Source organism: Carettochelys insculpta, chromosome 3, assembly GCF_033958435.1.
Source record: "Carettochelys insculpta isolate YL-2023 chromosome 3, ASM3395843v1, whole genome shotgun sequence".
Taxonomy (NCBI): domain Eukaryota; kingdom Metazoa; phylum Chordata; order Testudines; family Carettochelyidae; genus Carettochelys; species Carettochelys insculpta.
In genome coordinates this window covers 203,983,746-204,005,361 of record NC_134139.1, presented here as the reverse complement: position 1 = coordinate 204,005,361, position 21,616 = coordinate 203,983,746, and the positions used below count along the sequence as shown (strand labels likewise).

Sequence of the window (21,616 nt, the reverse complement as noted above, 5' to 3'; positions counted from 1 at the left end):
AGGCATTTATTATCCATGTGCAGGTCATCTCCCTAGTGTATGTTGCTTATTGTGTTGCTGTAGTTAAGGTCTGTCGGCCTTTGGCTTACAAATGCCACTTTCTGGGGCTTTATAAAAACAGCTTCACGAGTTTCATTTCAGTATGGCCATGATTTTGCTTTGTTTTGTTTTGGAGCCATTACAACATTGGTGATGTGGTGGGCTAATATGCAGGAGGGGCCAACAGTCACCACAAGCCTGGGGGTAAGCTGGGGACAGCTCCATGCTCTGCAAGGGGCGGAGTCTCTGGCAGAAGGGGTGGGGCCAAGCACAGTCAGTCCTTGGTGCTGCCCAGAGCAGTGTGCTGTGCCCCCACCCAGCCCTAAGATGTGTGGAGCAGCATAGTGAGTGTTTCAAGGGGCCCAGAGCAGTGTAGTGTTTCAAAGGGCCCAGAGCTCCCAGTCACTCTGGCTGCTACTGCAGCTGTGGGAGCTCAGGGCCCCTTTGCAGTAGCCTCCCTTATCCTCTCTGCCATGTCGGCACATCTGCTAATAAGTGATCAAACTTGAGGATTTCTTGGAGAGTCTTTGGGCTTCTGTCGTGACGTAGTCTTCCTGGGATGTTTTCCATTCCTATTGGCTGCCCTAATCTGCACCCCTGAGGCTGGGAGGCACAAGCTCAAAGCAGGGATGAAATTCTCCTCAGTAAGGTCAGTGGGAATTTTTACTACCAATGTCAGCAGCAGCAGGATAGGTGGTGGGGAATGTGCATGTTCATCACCTGTCTTGGGCTGATTGCAACTTCAAGGACTCACAGTTATGACTACATCTGTACTGATAAGGTAGCAGGTACCAGAGATCTTCTCTTAGGCTGTGTCTGCACTTGCAGTCCCCTTTCAAAAAAGGCATGCAAATGAGAGAAATCAAAAATGTAAATGAGGCACAGATTTATGTATCTGGCACTTCATTTTCACATTCTTATTACAAAAGAGCTTCTTTTGAAAGAAGAAAAGCAGTTTAGACGCGTCTCTTTTGAAAATAACCCCCATCTTTGAAAGAACCCTTCTTCCCATAAAAAAAGGGAAGAAGGGGTCTTCAAAGATGGGGTTTACTTTCGAAAGAGCTGCATGTACACTGCTTTTCTTCTTTTGAAAGAAGAATATGTAAGTAACGTGCCAGATATGTAAATCTGCACCTCATTTGCATTTTTAATTTCCCCGATTTACATGCCTCTTTCGAAAGAGGAAAGCAAGTGTAGACACAGCCTTAGTGAAAGCAAAATATTCACAAGACATCTTGAGCAAACAACATTCTTGTGAGGACTGACTCCACCTTACAGTCCCCTGTTTTACCAGCCTCTGGACAGCACATAACATAAGAGCTTAAGAATGGCGATACTCGGTCAGACCAAAGGGCCATCTAGTCCCTTATCCTGTCTTCTAAGAGTTGCCAGTGTCAGGTGCCCCAGAGGGAAAGAATAGACCATGGAATCTGGATTAGGATTTGACTGTCCATGGTCCTGACACAAGCACATGTGGCCACTACAGGTCCTCTGGCCCTCCACTGACTCACTGTCCATCCTTGGTCTGCTCCCAAGTTCCTTCTCTATCCTAGCCTACAAAGAGCTGGTACAAAGCCCTACTGGGCTGCACCCAGCAGATGCAGAATTCCCTGATGCTTTCTACAGCTGCCGTCGGGACAGCAACTGCATGCCTCACAAACGTTAATGAGTTTATCCTCCTAGCAATCCTCTGACAATTTGCTTTACCACAGACCAACCTTGCTGCTCCTCCTGTCAAACTGTAAAAGTATCGTTGTACTGAGAGCTTGCTGCAGCCCTTGTACAGGTGTTCATTCACTCCCTCATTTCTCTGCTTCAGTTTCCCAGTCTGTAAAATGGGGACAATAGGAGGGTTGAGGCAGCCTGTGTGGGGCCTGGGACAGCTGCCCTGAACCATCCTATGGATGGGACCACTCTGCTAGGCATATTAATACAGCAGTTTGATAATTCATTTAAGCCACAATACAGAAATGTATGTCCCACATTCTTCAGACCAGTGCACAAGCTGTAGGGGGCCAGGGGAAGTGGCTGAGTTGAGGTTATAGGGAAGTAATTGCTGGGAAGGAGCCTGGATGTGAACTGTGAAGAATCACTGGGTTGAGTAGGAGAATTAGGGAATGTGTTTTTTTTGGTGGGGAAGGGGAGGAAGTTAGGGAGCTGGGAAGCCTCCCCAGGGAGATCCTGATTGACCCTCTGTCACTTAGGCACAAATGCCCTGTCCCCATGTTTTTGCATCTCTGCTCCCCATTCAGCATATGCCCCAATGTTGCCCTGCACCCCCACACTCCCCATCCCCATGTGGTTTTGCACGGGAACTCAACCAGGCATAGCTGTTCCATCCCCATGTGTTCCTGAACCCCATTTCCTCTATCCCTATATGGCCCTGCATCCCTGCATCTCCCTATGTGGCCCTGCACCCCTTCTCCTATTCAGTCCCTGGCTCAGTGTTGCTGCCCCACTAGCTCCTGTGCCCTTTCCCCAGCCTGTTCTCCTCATGAGCCCTTCTGTACCTCAGCCTGTGTGCCCCCTGCCCCCAGCAGCCTTGTGTGTCCCACTCTCTGTCCTCCTATATCCTGTGCCATCTCACCTCATCTTACGGGCAGGATGCTGTAAGGAAGGCAGCCTCTGCCTACTTCCACCCCTAAGCCAGCTGTCCTCTCTTCTGAAGCCACATCAGCTCCCTGGGGGCAGAAGATATAACCTGCAGTGTGACCCTTCTCTTGGCTGTCAGAATCAATTAGTCCGCAGGAGGAAAAATTTGGGGGGGCATTAATTGTGCTGTTGCTCAGTAACATGCAATTCCCTCAGGAGGAACTTTTGCTACTCTTAAGTCCTGGACTTTTCCCAGTTTCAGTAGCCATGTTATCCCAGTCCATCAGCCTGCTAGCCATTGCTGACTCAGATGATAATGATCCATTTTCCTTAGGCTGGTGAAAGCGACAACATTATTTATATAACTAATTAGGAAATCTAAGGACATAAGCTCTGTTTATGGTAAAGATGAGGTTGGGAAATGTTGTTAAACTGTACTTGGTAAAAGATTCTCATATCAGTCACGCCCACAGAAAGAGGCTTATAATTCAGACATTTTAAATCAATCCTTTGGGAAAGAAGGAAGCATGTTGAAACAATAAATGCCTCAGGCACCAAAAATAAATTTATAATGAAGACACACAAGGTAAATGCACCAAAAGTAGATGATATCAAAGTATATTATGCTGAACAATGAGAGCCTGGAGTCATGATGTAAGAGAAAAGGAGTTGGTGCTCCAGCATCACAAGAGAAAATAAATGGGAGTTGAATCCTAAAAAAAGAGAGAAATTCAGGCCACACCAAGACTCTTTTAAAATCACTGGAATAGCATTCATTGGCCCTGGGCTGAGTTTGACTGTTATTGATGGGACAGTTGTGCTAGACATATTAATACAGAACTTTGATGATAATTCATATAAACTACAGTACAGTGGTTTCTCTTCAGTGGAGTGGTAGTGTTTGCTAAAGTAAATATGGTGGAAAATGAGGGTTTAACAGTAACAGTGCCATAAGTTCTGGAAACAGTGGCAACAAATAAGAAAAACTCCTGGTTTGTTTGGTAACAAGTAACATTAGCCTTGAAGCCCCAGGCTTTGGACTATCGGACTGAACCCTTCACATGTGCATGTACAACACCCATTGTCTCCAGTGGGAGAGGTGAGAATATTTAGAATTGGGCCCATAAGTTGGGAGCATCATCCCCCTTACGGCTACATCTACACTAGAAGCATGTACTGTCGATAGATGGCTGCTATGCACAACTTGCTCTGTCCGCAGAGAATTGCCAGAGTGCACTGCCCTCTGGTGACAGAAGGTAGAATGGCAGTTCTACAAACGGCTGAGGGGCAATCAGAAGCCCTCTCTATTGACAGAAGTGCTATTCCTCAAATTTATTTTGGAGAAGCAGTAAAGTAGCACTTTAAAAACTAACCAAAAATTTTATTAGGTGAGGTTTCGTGGGACAGACCCACTTCTTCGACCATAGCCATACCAGAACAGACTCAATACTTAAGGCATAGAGAACCAAGGTTGACAAATTAGAAAAAAAATTATCAAGGTGAACAAATCAGAGAGTAGAGGGGCAGCGGGGACAGAGTCAAGAATTAGACTAAGCAAAGTATGCAAAAGAGCCCCTATAATGACCCAGAAAATTTGCATCCCGGTTCAAACCACATGTTAATGTGTCAAATTTGAATATAAAAGGCCGCTGAACTCTCTTATATTCAAATTTGACACATTAACACGTGGTTTGAACCGGGATGCGAATTTTCTGGCTTATTATAGGGGCTCTTCTGCATACTTGGCTTAATCTAATTCTTGACTCCTCCCTCCCCACCCCGCTATTCTCTGATTGCTCACCATGATTATTTTTTTTCTGATTTGTCAACCTTGATTACTATTTTTGGTTCTCTATGCCTTAAATATTGAATCTGTTCTGGTCTGGCTATGGTCTGAAGAAGTGGGTCTGTCCCACGAAAGCTCACCTAATAAATTATTTCATCCATCTTTCAAGTGCTACTTTACTGCTTTTTTATTTTGATAGTATATAAATTAGCACGGCTTTCTCTCTGTTATTTTGGAGAGATAGCACTGTCAAGGCAAATGCAGAGTTCTGTCGAGACTGTCACGAGGACTCTTTAGCTGGGTCTGCACAAGCACTCCCCTTTTAAAATAGGAATAAGGGGATTTCGAAGTGTGCAGGGTCCTTTTGAAAAGGACCCCACGTAGACGAGCTGTGCGTGATCGAAAGTGGCACTTTTGAAGCGCCGCAGCCGCTATTATTCTAATGAGGCGCTGCATATTCATTAGCATATCACAAAGTGTCTCATTAGCATCCCCCTTTTGAAAGGAGGAGTGCTAGTCTAGACCCAGCCTTTATGTATGTAGATGTTCCCTGAGTTATGTCGACTGAAGGCCCCGTCTGGCGACAAAACTCTCTAGTGTAGACACAACCTATATGATTAGCTCCTGGATCTTCCCTACTCTTCATCTTTCCTGTATTCTAAGACTCTTGTATGGTTTTAATTTTTGATCCAAAATCTTTGGACCTTATTCATTACCTTTTACTTCTGTTTTGTCCCCATGTCACACTGCTGTAGTCAGTGAAATAATAGCAGTGTAGTACTGGAGCAGGTGAGTGATGAATCAAGCCCTCTGCATTTTGAGTGTGCTTTGCCATCACCTCTCTCCTTTTAGAGCCTAATCCAGCAAAGCACTTAAGCATGTGAGTTGTCTCACTGAAATCAATGGGACTCACGTGCTTAAAGTTAAGCACCTGCATACATATTTTTTAGCTAGTTCATGCCCCCCTATACATAGCTTGCCCCATACTATCAGGACTGAATCACCTTGAGAAACATTGTCACCATATTACAGATGCAGAACTGAGGTACAGAATAGACGGAACGACTTGCCCAAGCTCACATATTGAAAGCTTCAGTCCAGTGTCTGAGCCACTTGGTCATCCTTCCCATCCTTTTTGATACAGAGCCACACCCCTCTGTTGTGAATCCATCTGTTTGGACCTTTTAGTCCCTGCAGTGTTGTCACCACTCCCAAATGACAGCCTCCTTTATGGACCTAAGGGCTCCTCTCCTAAGATGCCACCTGAGGGTTTTGTAGCTGTTCAGAATAATCATCCACATGTGAAAAATCATGGACATTTTATCAGCAACATGGAAATCGTGGTGTCATGACCATTATGGGAAATGTAACAGACGCAGCAATCATGGCTGTTTATTTTTATTTTACTTTTCATGCTTTAGAGACTGTTCTGTATCAGCGGCTGCTCCATTCCTACAACAATTCTTGAGTTACTAACTTTTTTGCTGAATAACAACTTTGGAAAGAGACTGTCCCAGCTACACTGTTGCCTGTATTCTAAGGTGATAGGATCACAGTGTTTGGAATCAGGAATGAATTTCCTCCACGCATATTGGCAGGGAGCTGGTGTCTTGAGAAAGGAACCTCTTTAAGAGCTAGGTGTGCGTATCCCACCTGTCCAGCTTTCTGTCACTGCAGAGGCTGCAGGCAGTGGCATATTTCAGTTCTAGCCAGCTAATTTTTATTGCAACCCCTATTCCGAGTATTACTTATTCGCACAAATACTGCCATCAGTGGGGCCGAGAGCCAGTTCTGGTCCCATGGCAAGGTGGGAGGAGGGCCTGGTTCCATGTGGGGCCAAGGGCGAAAGGGTCAGGGTTAGGGCACTCAGCCCTTATTGCCACTCATATCATGGCGCTGGCCCCTCGCCTTCATTCAGAGCCTCCCAGAGCGGTAGAGCTGCACTGCTGTGGCAGCTGAAAAGGCCTGCAGCTCGTGCTGCTGCTTCTGCCAAAGGAGCAGCAGCTGGAGCTTTGGGTTGATTTGAAACACGGGGTCCTGGGACAGCTGCCCCCTTTCCCCTCTCCCTCCTCCTCTTCCCCGCCGCTCCCTTGGCAGGCCTGTCTACCATTGAACTTTGCAGGACTAGTCACGGGAGGAGAAGTTGCTCTGTGCATTGCTTGCAGAATCGAACTCCTTTGTACATTTCACTCTTGAAAGAAGCGCAGCCTAGCTTTGTGGTTTAACGTGCTTTGCCTTCCTGTCCCCAAGCACTCTGCGGCTGAGTCACCAAGAGCCCAAGGGAGCAAGAACAAGGTACGGACAGCTCATTGCAACATGGCTGCTTACCGGCCTTTGTGTTTTTGCTTCTCGACTGGAAGAAAAACCTTCCACCCCGGCCACATCATGCCATGTCTGTGTTTACATTGTCATGTGCAGTCACTCACGAGCACATCTTATGCTGTTGCATCCTTCCTAGCTTCTCTGTGGGCTGATCTTTGGCAATCATTGAATGGCTTATTTTTACCCTGAGGATTAAGCACTAAGCATTAGACAGCATCCACCACAATCATATCAGTGACTGTGGGAAAATGCCAAACAGCGTTTTCTGTACAAAAGTTCAATCCTTGGCAATGGACTGTGTATAACACCATTCTCTGCCTTCATTGCTCCATACCGTATTTCAAAGCAAATGTTTGATTATACTAATATTTTTTCTGTACTCTGTGCAAGGGATAACCAAATGATCTGGATCAGTTTTAACAAGGGTTAGCTCGCTTGCACACTGCTTCTCCTGAGCTGCTTTTGAAGCATTTGGGGATTTTGTAAAAAGACCAAACAATCATTATAATGGTTGGAGTATATTTGTCTACTGATTAGTCATGGGCACTGACTAGTACAATGAAAAGATAAAAGTTCATTATCTGTGCATAATTCTATCCCTGATCTACCTGTGCACTGCAGTGTTTCAGACCTGACAAATTGATTTTGGTTGGGCCTGGTGGCACTTGGAAGGTAGACCTCCAAAAGTTACTGCAGGAAGTGTTGGGGACCCACTGGGTCAGTAAGCCAATGCTTCCAGCTAGTCCTGCCTGTACCTGGCTGAGATGTACACCAGAAGTCCTGGCTATTAGTAGTGATTACAGCTCCCTTGGCTCTTTTGATAAGACTGGGAGTGCTGGCCCTGGAATTTTGGCGAGATTCTAGCCATGGTAAGTTCTATACTGGTGATTATGAGTGTTTGTTTATTATTAAATCCTTTCTGGCAGATTCAATCCCTGTTCTCTTCAGTTCCTGTCCTAAGCTGTGGTGCAGAGTTGGTGTATTCTGGTAGAGCACCCAAATGATGCCTGCACTTCATTATTGGTTGATAAGTGTAGGCTGTACCATGCGTATTGCACATGGTGCTGTGAGAGTAAACGGGTCTGTGATTATGATCAGTAGATCTTGCTGTATTCCCCACTTGATACATGGTCCAAACATGCCACGTACTAAACTGGGTGGCTGTCCTGGCTGAGAGAAGAATCATCTGCTGAGCAGCTTCCTTTTGGATTTCACTGCCGTGCTTCATACTCAATCCATGCAGGTTGCCAGCTCCTCCCAAGATGTGTGTAGTTGTAGGTTTCTTTGTAGATGTTTCTGTAACTTTTGGTGGTTTTCTGGATAGGGTTGTTAACCCTGAGCTAACCCCATTAACCTCAGGGAGAGGTGATCCAAATTTGTCTGGTTTTTACCATTTGACCTGTCCAGTTTGGTTGACCCTTGCAGGAACTGTAGCGTCCACTGATGTAGCTCTCAAGGTCATTGAGACACACAAGCCACCTCACCACAACAAGCTCCCTAAGGTCACAGATTCCCTGACCCTGGGGGGGTGTAGTTGCCACCATCACCAAGCAAATCCTTTTCCCCCCACCTTAAAACCCAGGGAGACACTGTTGGCTGTCTCCCTGTTTGGTAGCCCCAAGCTTTTCCCTGTCCTTAGGAGATACCTTAGAAGCAAAGAGCTGTAATCTGATAGATGACCTTTTGCTTTAGGCAGGCATTCACAGAAACACTCCTCTAGGACACAGAAATCAAATCATTGCCATAAAAAGTAATTTATTAACAAAACAAAAGATGAAAAAGCTACCAAGAAAGTAAATAAGCATATTTGGTTGCTAGATGTAATTAAAGCAACTAAAATTATCCAGGTTGGAGCACTGAGAATTACTTTGCTGGGATTCTGCTTTGAAGTTACTGTGTACAGGGGAAAATACATCATCCAGCCTAGACAGTCCCACACCAAATCCAAACTAAAAATAACCCGGTCACATCTAACTAAACATTTCCTTTCTACTTACATATCTATGCACTGATCGTTTTGTGGCCAGGATATTTACTGGATTTATTCATCCTGGTTAAGCATCTTGTCTGTCTGTGTCTTACTTCTTCATCCCAGCACAAAAGACTCCGCAGTAGCAGATGTTCCAATTAAAAAAAAATCCCTCTTTCTACAGTGATTCATTGGGCTGCCCCCACAGAAAACCCTCTCTCTGGATGTGGCCACACTAGCCCCTCCCTTTGAAGGGGCTATGGTAATGTGGCACTTCAGAATATGCTAATGAGATGCTGCCATGAATATGCAGCACGTCATTAGCATAATGGTGGCCATGCACGCTTCGAAACTGCCGCTTTTGAAACACACGCTGCCTGTGTAGCTGGGGGCCTTTTGAAACGACCCCCCTGATTTCGAAAGCCCCCCAGCTTCACAGGTGGTGTATGTTTTGAAACCAGCAGTATTGAAGCACGCATGTCTGCCGTTATGCTAATGAGGTGCTGCATATTCATGACTGTTGCATTAGCATATTCTGAAGTGCCACATTACCATAGCCCCTCCAAAAGGAGGGGCTAGTGTGGCCACAGCCTTTGGGTTTAACCCTCTACAGGCATTTCTTTATGACAGAAATGGTCTTATTTATGTAGTTTACTGCACAGAGCTATAGAATTATGATAACAGAGCAGGTGACTGCTGCAGAGCAAAATTCTAATGGTAAGTCATTTAAAAACCAAGGATACTATAGAGTTTTCTCAGAGCTCGGACATTTGTATTCCTTTTGGGCTGTTAGGAGAACATGATCTTTCTTTTTTTTCTCTCTCAGCTGTCCCTATCTGCAGGCCCTGGCTCTAGCCCAAAAGGAGCAGTTCGCCCAAGCTGGGCTACTCACCAGTCGGCAGGGTACCCCGTTACCAAAGCAACAGCTAAGATCCTAGCTCAAAGTGCCCAATGGAACGCTGGCATACGACCAGCCCCTGTTCGAGCTCCGGTACCAAAGCTGAGTGAGAGAGGGAAGAAGGCCTTTGCAAGGATGAGCAGAAGCAGTCCATGTGAGTAAGCTGTTTTACCTTCTTCTTAAGCCACAGAGACTACAGCTGTCTGAGTTTTGTGTTTTGGGGGCCACAGTCATTATGGTTCCTCACACCCAGCAAGCAAGCAGCCCATTTCAGACGGCTTGAACCAAACTGGCTGTAAGTTACGACCCCTAGAACATCACAAAGGCTTGTTCTGCACTGCATCAATCTTTCAAAAGAAGTCCTTCCGGAAGATCTCTTCCAAAAAAAATCTCTTTCGAAAGAGTGTGTCCACGCACGCAAAAGTGGCTGAAAACAATCAGTCTGCTCTTTTCATAGATTGTGGCCACACAGCCCCTGCTCTTTTGAAAGAATGGAAAAATCTGGCATCATGAGGCCTGCTCTTTTGAAAAAAGCACCCCCCTCCCCGGGCATCTACACTGTTTTTTCCTGAAAGAATCAGAAAAAGGCACTCTCCCTCATCTGGGAGAGGAAGAGGGCCACCAGAAAAAGTGCCACATTCTTTTGAGGTCAGAGCAAAAGAGCACATGTTATGTGTGTTATATGTTAGAAGCATAGGTCTGGAAGGGACCTCAGGAGGTCATCTAGTCCAATCCCCTGCTTCTGTTCTAGTCTGGCTATGGTCTGAAGAAGTGGGTCTTTCCCACGAAAGCTCACCTAATAAACTGTTTTGCTAGTCTTTAAAGTGCTACTTGACTGCTTTTTGTTTTGATAGTGTGTAGACTAGCACGGCTTCCTCTCTGTTACTAAGCCCAACTAAGTGTTCTTTTGAAACAGGGCCAGATTTTCCAAAAGACCTTGCTAGTGGAGACACAGCCACAAGGATTGAAGTGTAGCAGTTTCCTCTGGTATCTGTCGCTCATGAACCTCACAGTAACTAAGAGTTGGTCTGGGCTACACAGGCTTTGATGGGACAACCATATTAGTAGCACTATCCCACCAGAGCTCCTGGTGTAGACACAGCATGTTCCAGTCAAGTTCTTTTGAGGTGTTGTTAAAGCACTTCCAAGAACACCAGAAACTTGCCCAGCGAACAGGCCTGCAACAGTCTGGGGGCTAAGGGGGCAACTGCCCTGGGGTTCGGCGATACAAAAGGGCAGCACAGTCCTGAGCAGAGCAGTTCAAATAAAGACACAGAAAATGGGAGTGAGAGTAGAGTTGATGTAAGATGGTAGAAAATAAACAGAGAGTAAGGACCAGGAATGGAGAAGCTGCTATCTTCAAACACTGTGGGCAGCCGGTATTGTAGGTGGGGGAAGGCAAAGCCTTCCCAAACTGCCTCATCTGTCACCACCCATGCTCTACCAGAGGTCCCCAGGCTCCCATCTCCAGCCTGCCTTTGGGGGTGGCAGAGGCTGTGGGAGGCAGGCTGGGAGCTGGGCAGCCATGCTGCCTGTCAGCTCACTGGAGTTCCAGGGCTGGCCTCCTGGAGCTCTGTGGGCTGGTGGCCAGCAGCCCCATTATGTATGTGAGTGGGAGCAGGACCTCGGGCAGAAGAGGCGTGGCTGGGGGGTCTATCAACATCGTTAAAGGATACGGGGTGAATTGTCCTCATTATATTATAAGGCTGGCGCAAGAAATGATGGGTTATGGAAAGTGTAATTGAATGACATTTAGTGACTAAAACAATCCTCAGCAGCTGCTGGTCTCAAGACTTTCTCTGTATCCATTCTAGCAATCCCCCTGTTCGAAGCTCAGCCCTGGCAAATTCCTCCGTCGGCCCATGGATCTGATGAGGAGTAAGGGAGTGAAGGGTCAGTGCAATTCATCCCAGGAAAGCCAGCTCACCTGCCCAACGTTTGGAAGAGGACAGTCACAACGCAGAATGAGTGTTCCTGACATTTATGAATCATGCTTGAGGTCTCCTGGGTCCAGCCCCAGGTCTTGTTCTATCACTTGTCACAACAAGAGACTTTTTCATTGCGCTCACTCTACAATGCAGAGAAAGAGGCATGGAGACCCCGAGGGAGGTTTACTAGTAGAGATCTGGGCTAGGCCAGTTTAGACTGAAGGGTTTGGGGGCAGGAACTGTCTTTTGCCATGTCTACGTACAGCACAGGGCAGAATGGGCCCTCGTTATGGTTGAAGTCCATAGGTGCTACCGGCACACAAACCCGTTGTGCAAAACGAAAGCGAGAGCTGAGTCTGAATCGGTGTCTGTGGTGCTGCCTCTCTTCAGTACGTTTCCTTGTCTCTGCTGCTTTGGATGCTGATGCCTCATTCTACTTTCACTCGGTATATGTCTTCAGTGCAGAGCTAACTTGGGCCCTTGGCACTCACCGGAGTAGGCTAACCTAAGTGCGAGCTGCCACCGCAAAGCCCTGCCTGTCTTACCCTCTCCTCACTGGTGCTGAATCTTCCTGTGTGTCTCAGTAAGCTGTTGGTGTCCTTTTGACTGCAGTGAGCTGAGCTACACTATGATTCTTTCCCAGTGAATTGTGGGAGAGCCGAACACTTGTCCTTCAGGGCGCAGGAGGGAATTGTGGGATGGCACTGCAGGAATACCAGCACTGGAGTATGTGTCCTTATTGTAAAGTGAGTGGCTACAGCGTGACTGAATGTGAAGCCCAGGTGTACCTGCTGTGCCTGGATTGAAACACAATTGAACATGAGCATGGTTTGCATATGCATGAGGGACAGGGGTTAGAGCAAGAAGCAAGGTAAGAGCTCAAGTAAGTCCTACACTGAAGACAAACCCCGTCAAAGGTTTGACAACAGCGTAACTATGAATTCAGTGGTGTGACTCCTGATTTACACCAGCACGAGAACACAATCAGACCCCAAGCCTTGGCTAAAAATTGCATGAGGTTTTCCATGTGGCACTGGCACCCGTTTGGTTGGTGCAGAGACGGTGAATCAAGCACTCCGTGCTCACCTCTTTCGTGATACAAGAGCAGGAGAGCAGGCCACAAAAGTGAAAGGCAGCAAATTTAAGATGGATAGGAGGGAATTCGCTTACACAAAGTGTAATTAACCTGTGGGAGCTCTATCACAGTATATCACTGAGGACAGGAGCTAAATAGGATTCAGAACAGGATTGTGTAGAATTAGACATGTTTGTGAGAACATCCACAGTAACTTCAGATAGAAAGTAAAGTCTAGTGCTCCAGGGCATGCACCAACTACTAACTGATGAGTGTTTAGAATAAGCTTCCTTTGAGAGCATGGTTCACTGCAGGATTTCTTGTATCTTCCTATGAAGCATCTGACACTGGCCACTGTCTGCAACAGGATACTAGACCAGAGGGACCTCTTGTCTGGTCCAGCTTGGCAATTCCCTTGATCTGACCTTTTGGCTCAGGCTGTGTTTTGTAATGTGCCATGCTGTGTTCCTGCTAATTTTTTTATCCATGGGCAGAATAAATATTGTTACATGCACCAAGGCATGTGCAGATGGGCACTGCCAGTAGAAACGCATGCTGCCCACTGTGGGTAGCTGTAGGCATTCTGCTAATCAACTTGGTGGTATGTTAATCTCTCCTGGGTGGCCATCCAGGTGCTCAGCTTACAGGGAACATGGGTGCCATGTATATTTCTAATTTCAAATCAGTTAATAACAGCCCAGCTTCTCATCTTTTCCCATGGTTGACTCTGTACCTTCTTTCAGGCTCCTTCCCATAGTTGGAATGGTCCTCCTCTACCAAAGACCCACTCACGACTTCCTCAGATCCTTCTTTATCAGCTTTTTTCCCCAGGAAGTCTTCCTACAGCAATTGCCTTTAGGAGGTTCCTACACTTCTCTGGCCTAATTTGTTGTCCCATGTTTATTAGGAAGATAAGAACAGCCATGCTGTGCCAGAACAATGGTCAACCTAGACCAGTCTCCTGCCTCTGACAATGGTCAATGCCAGAGCCTCGAGAATACAGAACAGGACAATTTTGGAGAGATCCCCTCCTGTCTTCTCCTAGATTCTGGCAGTAAGAGGTTTAGGGTGACCCAGAGCATGCAGTTACATCCCTAACCTCTTGACTAATAGCCACAGATGGCCCTATCCATCCTGAACTTATCTAATTCTTTTTTGAACCCAGTTACACTTTTGGACGTCGAAGTATCCCGTGGCAGTGAGTTCTGCGTGTTACTTGTGTGTGGCATGAAAAAGTACTTCTTCCTGTTTGTATTAAACCTGCTGCCTATTCATTTTGTTGTGTGATGCCTAGGTTTTGATTTTCAGGAAAGGGTAACGGCCACTTTTTCTCTCCACCTTTCATTTTATAGACTTCCTGTCATACTCCCTTTTAATAGCCTCTTTGATATGCTGAATGGCACTAGTCTTCAGTGTGTTCTCACATGAAAATCATTCTATATACTTAATTATCTTTATTGCCCTTCTCTTTTCAGTTATTTTTTGAGGTAGAGCAAACAGAATGGGACATAGTATTCAAGGTGCAGGTGTCCAATGGGCTTAGATAGTGGTGTTACAATATTTTTGTTTTATTTTCTATCCTCTGCCTTATGGTTCATAATATTGTCAGATTCTTTCAACCCTGCAGTACATTGAACAGAAGTTTTCAGATAATGTAAGAAGTGGAATAGTAACAGAGAGGAAGCCGTGCTAGTCTATGCACTATCAAAACAAAAAGCAGTCAAGTAGCACTTTAAAGACTAGCAAAATAGTTTATTAGGTGAGCTTTTGTGGGACAGACCCACTTCTTCAGTGGGTGTTACCCATGAAAGTTCATTGCCTAATAAGTAAATTAGTTAGTCTTTGAGGTGCTCTGAAGCCGCTGAGCCTGCTCATATGAACATGATGTTTCTGAGATCCTGACCAGACTCAAACTGAGCTGAATGTTCAGACGATAATAACAATGCTGTGCTTTTCCTGTAGACCTACCTGTAGCCTGTGTGCTCTCTGATCAGTAAAGGGAACATGTCTGATTCAGAGGTTTGTAAAGTGCTCGTGGCTTTTGAGGCTTTAAAGTGCTTTATAGAGAAAGAATAACATTTTCCAGGTGCCTGGAACTCAAAAGTAGCCTCCCTTTGAAAGAAAAGTGCAGCTGCACCTTTGCCTTAATGTCACTACTGCCAATTACATGTCGGGAATAAAACAGATGATCTGACTGTTTATTGTTAGCCAGTTGGTTTCTTTAAATGGCTTTGCGAAGGCCTTGAAAGGATACAAGGAGATAGGTTCTATGCCTTGGTTTTGTCACTGACTTGCTGGGTGACCTGGAGCAAGTCTAATCACCTGTCTGTATTGCTGTAAAACAGAGAGGATCCCCAACTTTGTGCAGCATTAGGAGAACTACGGATGACAAACACAAATGAAGGATAGGAACAAAGGGAAGCCGTGCTAATCTATACACTACTATAGACTATACACTACTATACTACACTACTATACAGTGCTACTTGACTGCTTTTTGTTTTGACAAATGAAGGATTATTGTTTTGTGTCCTGTATTGACGTACCTAGTTCTGTTTGATATTGCCGCATCCCAGGCAATTATAATTGTAGTCTCAACTCAAACATAGCAAAAGTACCTTATGGTCTATTAATCAGTGGATTTATTGCTGAATTGCACCAGTATTGGACACATTATGAGGGTTTAGAGACCTCTCTGAACCAGAGCAAATTTAGGAGCAGTATTTGGCCAGGGAGGACCCTTAGCAGCTATCAGGTATGTACCAGGTGGACAGTGTTTTAAAAGGGCACCGATTGCTCAGTGAGAGGAGGGAAGGAGTTACAGGCAGCACCAGGAAATGAAGCTGACAGTTGAAGCTGTGGGCAGAGCAACTGCAGCTTTGTGTAATCAACATTGTCATCTTCAGCTGGCTTTTGAAAACTGCCTCCCCACAAAGATCAGCTCCGACTTGAAGGCATTTATCTGGAACAGGCAGAGGAGTGAAAAATAGATTTGTAATACTCTCAGTTAGTGTACAGTAAACGCTTTCATATCCGACATTCTATCATTCGGAAATCTCAAATAACTAACGAACGAGGACGTGACATAGATAGAATAAATTAAAATTGCATGAGAATGGTTTAATCAGTTCACGTCAACGGGCACCCAAGCTAGGCACTGAGGCTTCTGATGAGTGCCTCAGGGTTTTACCCTGTGACCCTGGCCGAACGTACACGAGGCTGTCCAATGGGGTTTTACAGGGTGTGTGAGTGGTGCTGCAAGAGACCTCCCCTGAAAGAACAACAGACAAGGTCCTTTAATTTAAAAACAAACAGGGGATTTACTGAGGAAAAATTTGATTTCTCTTATAACAGTATTACCTTACCTAACTTTCCTAACACTTACAACTAACTTAATCCCTTGTCCTACTAGATTAGCACAGGAATTTGGAATTTATGAAACACACAGCCTTGGAACTATGTAAGAGCTGTAATAAACAGCAATTCTATCTAACCCCTACTAACTACTTACTGTTAGTCTGGAGCAGACATTATACTCTCTTCTTTGACTGCTGTAAAAGGGAACAAAATTCAGATACAGAGCTAATATTATTTTTAATATACACTCCTGGGTCTTACCCTCAAGGGGTTTTGCCAGTCGCTCAACGCAAAGCCGAACTACAAAGGGGAGCAGATTTTTCTTTCTTTATTTTATTTTAGAGTTTACCTATTCTAGTCTTATATATATTAATATTAATTGGGTTGCCCTGTTGGCCTTACAGGGGAGAGCCCTCTATATATGGCACTGCCTATGTCGACCACCCTATTTACCGGGCAGCCCTTTATTGCAGCACCTAAATTACCCAAAAGGGTTATTTTATACCAGGGTAAATCCTTTAAAGGTAATCCCTGGCCGCTCTACCTCCCTTGTTAAGGAGGGAGCTAATAGCTCTGTAAAATAAAATTATAATCAATACTATGAATTCCTAGACTATTCTTCTATTTGCATGAAAAATTCTTAGGCTAGGCTATAAAGTCTAGTCTCCTGTGCTTTACAGTTTAATCTAGCAGGTTAGAGTTACAAAATATAAGGCGCCAAGCATAATACCTGGGGAAGTCCCAGTTTACTAATTAAACATTTACTATTTCTATATCTTTCCTACTTACAACCCAACAATAAACTAGAATACACTTTAACACAGATAGCAACAAGAGAAGACACAACAGAAAAAATAGAAAATGCACATCCATGTGGACATAATTAACTAGCTTAATTCTAAACCTAACGACTTTGTTGTACCTCTCCTTCCTGCTCTGTTATCCAGCCACTGGGGCTGTAGATCTCAACTTGAGCTAGGAAGTTATGACCCTCACTGGCGCGCTTGTATGGCAGCTGCGACAGGTCAGATAGAAAGAGAGGAGAGAAAAGACAGGAGGGAAAAAGAACCGCCATGGGATGACAAAAAACCCTCCGGCAAGCGACGGCCTTATTTCCTCCACCGGCCACAGGCTATGGTCGGTGGAAGAAAGGGCAGGACCGCTGCTGCGGTTTGTCTTTACAGGGCCCCCGCCGTAAGGCGTCAACTCCTGCCAGACAAACCCTCCCGATTAAAACCGCCGGAGCCTTTGTTGGAAATTGGCGGACTGGAGCTCTTCCTGCTGGTTCCGCTTCGGGTCTTCGATGGCCCTCGTCAGCTAGCGTGCGTTGATTGACACGCAGGTCTCCTTCACGGTCTTTTGCCTCTTCGGTGATTTCAGCTCTTTGCTAAGTCCAGCTCTTGACACAGTCCACAAATCTTCTTATCCTTTGGTCTTCTCGGGTCCCTTGCCACCCACGGACTGACTGGCTGCGGGGTGCGCTCTTAAATTTATAGAGCTGGGGTGGACCTGATTGAACACCTGTCAGCTCAGGTCCGCACCCTCGGTTGCCCCAGCAACCAGGACACACTCTCTAATACATATGTATGAGGTATCCTAAACTAACCTATCACTATACAGGATTTCAAACACTAGCTTATAAATATTAATGAAGTTTATGAATATTAATTATAACTGACTTTTTATGACGGCTATGCCCTATACCCTATATTGCACACTATTATATGGTAAATTAAAACACACTTTTTAAGGTAAATTCTTTTAAATTCTTATTTAATTTTGTTGCAGTTTGATGGGGAATAAAGCCATTACTGCTGGTAAAGCAGGTTTTTATTTTAAAATGCTTAGTTTCTAAGGCTATTTGGTAAGGAGGCAGGAAAGCCACACAGATACCGCAGCCCATGGCCAGGGACATACCAATCACCTCAGATGAGGATTTTTCAACAATAACCAGCATTTTAACCATAAGTCAACTTTAGTTACGCTTTCCATAAGTACAATATAGGGAAAGTAAACACAAATAAATACAGCAAATGCAGTATAAGTTCACAGTGTACAATACTACTGTTGTTGGTAAATAAATTATTCTGCATGTATTTTTGTTTTCTTAATATCTAATCTTGTTTTTCTTTAGTGTTATACATTACTAGGTGTACCTCTCTATTATGCGGAATATTTGAATATTCAACAACCTCCCAGTGCTAGGGCTGCTGGATATGAAAGAGTTTACTGTACTAGGCTTAAATGGCATGTTCTGTTTATTTTGGCATAATATCTTTCTTTGATCTGTCTGTTTTCACTTGCAATCATTTAAATCCTATTTTTATACTTAATAAAACTGCTTTTGTTTATTATCGAACCCAGTGTAAATAATTTTTATGGGAGGTGAGAGGGCAGTAGAAGGGGAGAAACACCTGTGCATATCTCTCATTGCTAAAGAGAACTAACATCCTCATGAGCTTTCTCTGTGTAAAATTTTAATACAGAGTAAAATTGGGAGTGGGGAGTTGGTTTCTTTTGAGGGCTGTGCACTTGAGTGCTGGCAAGCCTCTATAGCTGAGCCCTCCCAGAGCTGAGCTGGTTCAGCATCTTTGTTGCTCTGCAGGGCGAAGGGGGATGTTACTCCAGTTCTCTGCCTTGGCTGGGGGAGAATAGAGCTTCTGGCCCAGAGGCACAGGGTGGTGGGGTGCCCCAGAGGGCAGGTAGGCATGCTCAATGGTATCTAGGAAGTTGATGAGGGTGTGGGAGTGTTCCAGAGACAGTTTAATGCATGTGTGGTGGCTGTTGACATTGTCGGGTAAATCTAGAGGAGCTGACGTCTCTCCAGAGGAGGAAGATATCACTGGCTTTGTGGTGTATTTGTCCAGAAAAGTCTTCTTTAAAGGGGCTCATGGAGAGGGTGGCATGTTGGGGAGCCATCCTTGAAGCAACCCAACAACAAATACTTTCTCCAAACCCTGGGTGCTAGGTTGGTTCCCTAAGAAACTTGTGTATGACCACAAACAGCGTTCAGAGATACATGAGACTTTTATCTCTTCTTCCGTCCTAATTTCCATGCATCCTTCTCCCTCTCTCCCAGTCATCTGCCCCTTTATACCAAGTCTCCAGCAATTATTCCTTTCTCTTTAACCATGCAGTTTTTGCTATTGTAACAATGGATTTGTCTAGGACTCAGGATTTGATCTGCTCTTTCCAATTTAAGTACTTTGGTGCCCCCTAGTGGTGTGATTTGCATTATCAAATGCTCAATCTACTATCAAGTATCAGAGAGGTAGCCGTGTTAATCTGTACCTTCGAGAACAACAAGAAGTCCTGTGGCACCTGATAGACTAACAGATATTTATTCTTGTTCTCAATCTACTACGTATTTCAGAGAGTTTGGGTGTCTGGTGAAGAACTCCTCATAAATGGTAAGAGCTAGGACCACCGAATTCGGAATACAGCTTCCTCTTATCACTTAAAGCAACGTATAGGTTTGGTTTTGCCAGGTGCGTGGGTGGGGGATAAAAGCTTCCCCAGCCCCAGATTCCTTGTTTGCTGTTCCTCTTCCTCACTGTCAGGGAGCGAGGGGAAAGTGCACAGTTTGCTGAATTCCTCACTTTGGCTAGAGAGTACAGGGGCCAGATGAGCTGTGCACTTTGCTCTTGTTCCCTCACTGTGGTTGGGGGTGAGAAAGGGTTCAGACGGGGTTGGTAGGTGTGTTTGGCAGGGAGCAGTAGTCAAGGCAGGGGGCTGAGTGTGTGGGGGGCTCAGGGGAGAGGACTGGGGGGTGAAGAAGTCAGAGTTGGAAGGCAAGGAGGGGCTCAGGGCAGGGGTGGAGTCTGTGGGGGCACATGAGACAGGGTTGGAGGGTGGGGAGAGTCTCAGGGGGGGTGGTTCCTGTGGCGGGGGGGGTGCAGGTGTCAGGGCAGGAGGTTAAGGAGAGTCTCAGGGGAGAGAGCTGAAGTTGTGGAGGATGCAGGCTTTGAAACATATAGGCTACGTCTACACGTGAAGCCAACATCGAAATAGCTTATTTCGATGTAGCAACATCGAAATAGGCTATTTCGATGAATAACGTCTACACGTCCTCCAGGGCTGGCAACGTCGATGTTCAACTTCGACGTTGCACGGCACCACATTGAAATAGGCGCTGCGAGGGTACGTCTACATGCCAAAGTAGCACACATCGAAATAAGGGTGCCAGGCACAGCTGCAGACAGGGTCACAGGGCGGACTCAACAGCAAGCCGCTCCCTTAAAGGGCCCCTCCCAGACACAGTTGCACTAAACAACACAAGATACACAGAGCCGACAACTGGTTGCAGACCCTGTGCCTGCAGCATGGATCCCCAGCTGCCGCAGCAGCAGCCAGAAGCCCTGGGTTAAGGGCTGCTGCCCACGGTGACCATAGAGCCCCGCAGGGGCTGGAGAGAGAGCATCTCTCAACCCCTCAGCTGATGGCCACCATGGAGGACCCGGCAATTTCGACGTTGCGGGACGCGGATCGTCTACACGGTCCCTACTTCGACGTTGAACGTCGAAGTAGGGCGCTATTCCAATCCCCTCATGAGGTTAGCGACTTCGACGTCTCACCGCCTAACGTCGAAGTTAACTTCGAAATAGCGCCCGACGCATGTAGCCGTGACGGGCGCTATTTCGAAGTTAGTGCCGCTACTTCGAAGTAGCGTGCACGTGTAGACACAGCTATAGTCATTTAAATAGGCATGTACATTTTATTTTCCAAGAAAAACCCTAAAAACATCATTTTTTGACTTAAGGACCCAACCAACACTAGAAAAATTTGCTAATTTGGTAAGTAAATAAAAGTGAATGTTTAACTTTAAAATTTGGAGATCTTCTATGGTGAACTCAGGAATGACTTTTTTTAATTAGAAATCATCATCACTCAGGGAATCTGTAGTGATTGTTGTTACTGCTGCTTGCAAATCACTCTGCATAACATACTTGAGACATGATACAAACGTACAGGCCATGGCTACACGAGCACCTCCCTTTTGAAAGGACCCCCCCTGGATTTTGAAAGCCCCTTCTTCCCAAAACCAAGTGGGACGAAGGGGTTTTCAGAGTCTGGGGGTCCTTTCAAAAGGCCCCTGTCTACACCGGCGGCATGCGTTTTGAAAGCGGCACTCTGTGGCTGCTGTTATGCTAATGAGTCACTGCATATGCATGGTACCTCATTAGCATCTGCTGAAGTGGCTCATTAGCATCCCCCTTTCAAAAGGAGGGTGCTAGTGTCGCCATGGCCACAGGGGGGTTTCTGGTAACATTTACGCTCAGTTCTCCTTTAATTGCTAAATACGTTTGTTATACCACCTACGGAGGTAGCAAAGGAGGATTTCTCTAAGATCTGCGTAAAACTATACCTAACCCAGAGGCACTGAGAGCACTGGAAACAGAGTATCAGTCCATAGCCAATTGAAAGTTGGAAGGTACAGAATGTACGTTGTGAACCTATGAGCAGGGTAAGGCAGAAATCAACAATGCATCATTCAGAGGCCAGTCACGAGTCAGACAAAAGTAAAAGCAGCTCTGTTCCTGATTTGGAAGGTATTTGTGATTTACAAAATTTGGCTGCATTTGATCAGTGCAGATAGAATGTAATTTAATATAATGAGATCACCTGCAAGATTTTAACCAAATATAATTGT

General features: G+C 45.5%; 1 protein-coding gene across 1 annotated transcript in view; it reads left to right on the top strand.

Moving 5' to 3' along the window:
* Window positions 1-11,864, top strand: part of FBXO16 (F-box protein 16) — a 59,676-nt gene extending 47,812 nt beyond the window's left edge. The window contains exons 8-10 of the mRNA XM_074991457.1: window positions 6,668-6,712; window positions 9,535-9,760; window positions 11,421-11,864. Of these exons, the coding sequence (XP_074847558.1) occupies window positions 6,668-6,712; window positions 9,535-9,760; window positions 11,421-11,488 (339 nt within the window). The 3' untranslated portion in view covers window positions 11,489-11,864. The remainder of the gene's footprint in view (window positions 1-6,667; window positions 6,713-9,534; window positions 9,761-11,420) is intronic.
* The last annotated feature ends 9,752 nt before the right edge of the window (window positions 11,865-21,616 follow it).